Raw genomic sequence first — 6,611 nt, 5'->3', positions numbered from 1 at the left:
TCTACTCCATTACATTTCAGAGGGAAGTATTGTACTTTTTGCTCCACTACATTTATCTGACAACTGTAGTTACTTGTTACTTTGCAGATGTAGGTTATTAATACCAAATATACATCAACTAATAAATTAGGATCTATTACTATAGATGAAACTACCCAGAAGTATGTAAAGCAGTTGAAATTAGCTCCACCTTTACCAGCTGTAACATTAAAGGATGTACACATTAATGCATCAATAAATATGATCCAATAATATAATATAACCTTATTCTGAAACAGGCCCATTCTGCATAATGAATACTTTAACTTTTGGTACTTTTGCGTATATATATTTTTTAATGCAGGACTTTTACTTCCAACAGTTTTACACTGTGGCTACTTTAATATATACTTCCACCACTTGTCGCAGTCCACTATGTGTGAGCACAAACACCACTGTGTGTGAGCTGATGTAGAACCGCATGCATTTCCAAGTAGCGAGACACTATTAGTCATTATAACATTGATATGGCAGTATGTGGGGTAAGGTGGCAATATCATCTGACATTACCTTCTAGATAAAGTCTAGAGAATTTCCCCTTTTCTTCATAACAACATTCTTCTGGGTAAATCTAAGACTCTGACAGTATCCAGAGACGTAGCCAAGTACAAGAGAGGGGCTTTCACTACCCTTCAATTAGCACGATCCAGTAGTCAGCCAGATAATGTTCAATTGCATCCTATCTCTGTTTTACATAAACACTGGCCAAGAGGCCCAGAGGCTCAGAGACAGATATGTGTATTTACATGGAGAGTGTGAAACATAAACACTATTACGGAGGATGGTTCACCAGGCAGAATGGGAAACTTTATCTTCACTGTGTTGCTGCATGTTTTGCTGTTTGTAGTGTCTCTAAAGTTGCTATAGTCACCATTTTTTGTCCGATTAAGTGTATTTTATGCCAGATGCCACAGTTTTCTGTCAAAATGACCCCGGAGCCCATTACAAAACCTTTTCCCATACAAGGCCTGCACATATGGAGTGTAGTCACCAGCTCCTGAGCTACTGAGGGATCTTGAGAGAGGAGGTTTAGTGCTTTTAAAAGAGTGCTGACGCAAAGATCCCAAAAGATAGCATCGTGTTACAACAGTAATTTGCGCCCAACCCATTAGACATGAAGATTCAACATTGTAGAGGCTGACAGAAAGAGTTTGAGAATCACTGCTTTAAAGGCTCATTAAAGTAAGATGGGCCTTTAAATCCCAGTAAAGCTCAAAACATAAAACACACATGATGAAACCATGATGTCAGTATCTAAAATGGAAAAAAAATGTATGTCACCTATATCAAATAGAGTTAAGGCCCTACTACATCTATTGCATGATAGCCCCTTTTAAAGTTAGCATTAATATGTTTTTGTTCTTTTGTACAATGTAACACTATAGCATTAAACTCATACAATACATATAGATATATTTTTTGAGAGATAATGTGTTAAAAAGCCTTCAGTGGTAACAAGTATTCATAAAAAATGTTGTAAGACTATTTGTTTTGTCCTTTTGGGATAAAGGAATTTACATTTTAGATATTTAGTTGCTGCTCTTTTTCAGTGCAAATGTCTTTAATTGCAACAATGTGATTGAAAATATAAAAATCTCCAGCAAGTGGTTGAGTGCTGCTTAAGTATGATGAAGAGTAAAGGGCTGAAAATGATTTGACGTTGGAAGGCTACAGTTGTGGTATCTGACTCAGAGTCAGGAGTCAGATGATGAATGTGTAATCCGACATGAACACTCGCTGACAGCACTTTCATTTTCGCGGTTTCAGCTGCCATCTAGTGTCCACTTTCATTCACAGAGCTCATCCTGTTATCCAGGTAAACGTGATCGATTGGTTGAGTCTGCGCAGGTAGTTCAGGAAGAGCTGAGGCCACATCTGTTGGGAGTAAACAAAACCTTTGTAAACCTACCGGAAACGTCTTGGCTTTTTCAAGGACTACCACAGTTATACTTTACTGTATTTCGCCTTTAAAGTATGAGCCGCGTTAAACTTTTTCAAAGGAAGTTGCTAAACACAGTCAGTGTTGTTATTGTTGTTGTTTGTTTGTGACTGTCGCTGAAAGTTTCCTGACAGTGTCGGGGTTGGGACACGACCGCTCCTTTGGATAGTTACATTTTGTTGGTGTTGGACTCTGCTGATCATTATGTGTCACTTTTCGTCCTAGGTAATGTAGACTATAGCTATCTGGTGCCGGTTGCTTAAAGAAAGGTGTGTATATATAGTAGTTTGAAGAAGCTGGGCGCGTTGTTAATGGTACTCTGCCCTCTGTAGTGCCAATTAATGCCCCACCCGCTATCCGCGCGCAGGTGCACGCGTGACCATGTTGTTTCATCTGTTCATACTCCTTCAACTCCTGTCATGTGGAGATCTGGCCTGCACGAGGAGCTTACTGTCCCAACATGAAGGCTCTCAAGACCAAGAAGGTGAGATTCTTTACTGAAGAAGTACAAATGCATCCGCTTTAGACACTGCAGATCTCCTGTTCCTCATTTCATGTGTTTGGACACGCTTCCTAGTGTTTGTAGATGAGGGGGACGCAAATTCTTTCCTGGGTCGCCATCTGCTGTTCAACCGGTTTGACTTTGAGATTTTTGTTCCTGGAAATCTGGAAAGGGAGTGTTATGAAGAAGTCTGCAATTACGAGGAGGCAAGGGAGGTCTTTGAAAACGTCCAGGTTACAGTTAAGTGATGCTGTTCACTGAGGTCATTTCATGAGCAGGAAGAGGGAGGAGGCCTTACAGCAGAATTCACCATACTGATGATGTTTTGTTTTGCAGGAAGATTTTTGGAAGAAATACACTGCAGGTAAGAGAGAGAGAGAGAGAGATTCCTCAATTTCTTACTTTGGTCATCATATTTGATAACATACATTTCACATGAAGTAGTGTGCGGGTGTTGTTTAGGAACACTTGTATCTTGCCTGAAGCAAAGATAATTATGCCACTGGTGCTCTCAAAACCTGTTGCACCACTTGACAGCAGCTCACAGTAGCTTTGGAAATTATTGCTTGGTCTACAAGCCAATGTGTGGCTCAAATTCCAGTTGTGGGTCGTACATTACCTCTGCAACTCTCATTTATTTTGCATGAGTGGTGAAGACTGAATTCTAGATAGATCTAATAACTTGTGTCTCCTATACTTCTTTTCTGCTCTTAAACATTCAGATGGAAAAGAACCACCCAGTATTATTCAGGTGGCTTTTTATTATGTAGTAGAACTCTCTGCTGTTACCAAACAAGCCCAACGCTGTCCAGTTTCTCACTGTGGCCTGTGATGATCCACAGATAAGGACAAGCGCCCCTCGCGGGTCGATGTGACATCTCTTTTGGTGGGACTGATCGCCAGTGGAGTGGCCATTGTTATTGTTGGCCTCCTGGTCTGGTATTTCTGTCAAGGCAAATGCAAGGACAACTTCAGCCGTGCAAAGTGAGTGAGGGGGTCTTTATTACTATTTATGGCAGCTACATTATTTCAGCACATTTTCATTGTAGTACCACTTCTTATCTACAGTACCTCCAAGGCTATATATACACTAGTGCAACTCTTTTGCACTATAAATATAACCCAGGTACTTGAACAAACTGACACCACATATAATAAAGCAAATAACATTTCAGAGTTTGGACATTTTCAAATGCTGAAAACTGAAACTCAGAATGTTTACAGTATAATTTGATGCTGCTCTTGTTCAGTATATATTGTTGTTACCTGTTTAGTGCTGCAACCAGCCATTATTTTATTATCGATTAATAATTAAACGATGGAAAATGTCACAATTTCCCGAAGCCCAAGTCGACATAATCAAATTGCTTGTTTTGTCCCAAAACTATTCAGTTTGCTAGCGTACATGGCTAAGATATTTGAGAAGCTGGAACCAGTGAGTGTTTGATATTTGTGCTTGAGAATTGACTGAAATGATTAGTCAATTATCAAAATAGTTGCCGATTCATTTTCTATTAATCAACTAATCAATGAATCGATTAATTGTTTAGGCTCTACAACTGTTCTAACAATTTGTTACTGCTTCTTGTCACACCGTGTACCGTGCATGTAGCACTGAAATTGGTTGTGCACAGTTGTATAACAAGAATAGAATTAACCTTAATACCTGAAGGCATTAAGTAGGTCACATATGAATGACATGATATATATGTCTACACTCCTCTCACAGCTCCATCCGGGTGCGACCAAGGAGGAGTAATGCTTCTCTTATAATGCGACGGCTAGAGGAGGTGTCCTTACAACCTGTGCTCCCACCTGCACCCCCACCCCCTATGGAGGACATCGACCCCCCAGGGCTGCCTTCCTATGAGCAGGCGATTGCTAAAAGTGGACAGCATGACGCCCCACCTCCTCCCTACCCTGGGTATTTGCATATGCTTTTGTATTTGCGGTTATGTTATAACTCACTTTTCATGTTTTCCTCGTACACACGCACAATCCATAATGCAGTCACAGACGGGCAATTCACGCATATTTATATAACATCTTCTTTTATTTTTGGTTTTAGCTCACGACCTGGAAGTATTCGGCGCTAGTATCTTCAGGACAACACACCTGCGTGTCTGTCGACATTAAGCAGACAATTTACAACTGACATTTACACTGTGCTGCTCTGCTTAACATAATGTTCCAATTCTTTCATCATCACAAGATTTAAAACAGTGCCTTAAGCCTTCTGTTTATTGCTCTGGTTAAGCTTTCTTTTTCCACTCATACATTTCTAATCTTTCTGATCTGTTGGTGTTCCTTTTCTTTAGCAGTATAATCTTGTCATATTTTTTGCTCCCCCTTCTTAACCTGCTTGTGCCAAAACATAGTTTTGCTGTAGCCTCTACTAACTATTTTCACAGGTGTGATTATGCTTTGTAATATAACCTCAACCCTGTGCTGAATAAGCTTTATAATACACTGTACCCAGTTTGCTGCTTTTTGTCTAAATGAAAATGAAGAATCAATAATGTTGAACATGAGATATTTAAGTTGCTGGAATATTTAAGTAGTTGCTTTAGACACAGCATGTATAGAAGTGCTGATAGAAAGATTAGGATTATATTTCATTACACAATAAGTATTAATGGCAATTGAAGAGGGACAGACTGATTTTTTTGTAGTCACATGGTTCCTGTCTCCTTCAGAAGGATAAATAGTGACAGCAGATTTACTTTCAATGGCATGATGGTTAATATTGTCATAAAGCAAATGCTTTTAAGGATAATACAAGTGTTTTTGATGGCCTGGTCTACCAGTTTGCTTGGTTAAGATTCACTTTGTACTTTCAGCTGTATATCATCACCTTTTACCTTTTTTACTTTTAAAAATGCTTTTGTTTCTTGCTGCTTTATATAGTTCTAATGAGAAGGCTTTTCTAATATGTGAAGTAATTTTTACTTTCGATATCTACATTGTGGTTAATTATTAAATGTACTAGAAATGGAGGCGGAAGCCCTTCAACAGCAGTTTTACAACATTTTGCATTTACGCAGAGGAACATTTTACAATTATACAAAAGAGTTATAGCTGTGATGAATATGACAGCTAAAACATATGTCAAGTTGTAAAGGATGCAGCAGTTTGTCCAACATGTCACTCACTTAACTGTAATTTGAATGAGCATTTTAAAAGCCTGTTGGATGCTGGTGTCTCATTCTCATTAGATGATGTATAAGAGTTAAGAAGTTATTAGGTCCCTGTAAATTACCATCAGTTTCATCATGACATGAGAATTTATTGAGGGCTAGCTTTGTTGAAGCTGATTGGACACATTACTACTTGAAATGAAAGTCTTTTATAGATGTTTTAAATAAAATGGATATTTTAATTATTTCTTGTCTCATCTTTCAACTGTGTGTGAGGTTGTCAGTATTACTACGATACTTAGCGTGAATAGGATCAGCTTTGAGAGATTTGTCAAATTATATATATTAGATGAAAATTGTATATTCTGTGAAAAAAATATGCAAACTGGAACACTGCAGTTAATTCAGTTTCCAAAGTGTGAGGATTTTAGACCAAAACAACGATTATCATATTGTGTTACTGTCAATCACATTTGAACACATGTATTGCACTGTGTGTAAAATATGTCAAGTTGTAGTTAAAAAGACTGAAAACTATATGAATTGGCTGCAGGCTGTTGTGTTGAGGGCTCCACATTTTACCGTGCAAATTCCTTGTGCCACACAACAAAAACACAAAGTACACATCATAAAGTGTACAGAAGAAGAGTCAACAGCTCCAGGCAAGGGAGGGATTACATTTCACATTGAGATTTTAAACAAAATACAAGTATTTCTTCTTTTATCATCTATTTTCACAGACTTTGGAGTTATAGAAAACAAATCAAGTCTATGTACTGTTTCACATTTGTGAATGCCAATAAGGTGGGCTTGTTATATGTAAATGTATTGTAATTGTGTGAAATTTAGTAAATAATAAAATGAAGCAATTAGGAATTTACAGCTGAGAATGGTACATTTTAACAAAATGGTTATCAATATGGCTGCTGATAAAAGCACAAAAGCTATTCCAAAAAAACTAACAAAGGGCATTTACAACATAAGTTGATTATTT

General features: G+C 38.0%; 1 protein-coding gene across 1 annotated transcript; it reads left to right on the top strand.

The window, feature by feature from the left end:
* Positions 1-2,288: 2,288 nt before the first annotated feature.
* On the top strand, positions 2,289-4,842 carry prrg4 (proline rich Gla (G-carboxyglutamic acid) 4 (transmembrane)). Its single transcript, XM_070908091.1, has 6 exons — positions 2,289-2,462; positions 2,556-2,719; positions 2,817-2,844; positions 3,323-3,464; positions 4,210-4,404; positions 4,549-4,842. The coding sequence occupies exons 1-6, from the start codon at positions 2,360-2,362 to the stop codon at positions 4,574-4,576; spliced, it is 660 nt and encodes a 219-aa protein (XP_070764192.1). The 5' UTR covers positions 2,289-2,359; the 3' UTR covers positions 4,577-4,842.
* Positions 4,843-6,611: the final 1,769 nt, after the last annotated feature.

Source organism: Enoplosus armatus, chromosome 1, assembly GCF_043641665.1.
Source record: "Enoplosus armatus isolate fEnoArm2 chromosome 1, fEnoArm2.hap1, whole genome shotgun sequence".
Classification (NCBI taxonomy): domain Eukaryota; kingdom Metazoa; phylum Chordata; class Actinopteri; order Centrarchiformes; family Enoplosidae; genus Enoplosus; species Enoplosus armatus.
Note: the sequence above shows the minus strand (reverse complement) of the source record. Positions and strands in the feature narration are given on the sequence as shown.

Excerpts from the sequence above, each read along its gene's own strand:
- prrg4 (XM_070908091.1), top strand. The coding sequence starts at position 2,360 with ATGTTGTTTCATCTGTTCATACTCCTTCAACTCCTGTCATGTGGAGAT. Across the intron at positions 2,720-2,816 it reads TTGAAAACGTCCAGGTTACA|GAAGATTTTTGGAAGAAATA; the intron begins GTTAAGTGATGC and ends TTTGTTTTGCAG. Across the intron at positions 4,405-4,548 it reads CCACCTCCTCCCTACCCTGG|CTCACGACCTGGAAGTATTC; the intron begins GTATTTGCATAT and ends TTTTGGTTTTAG.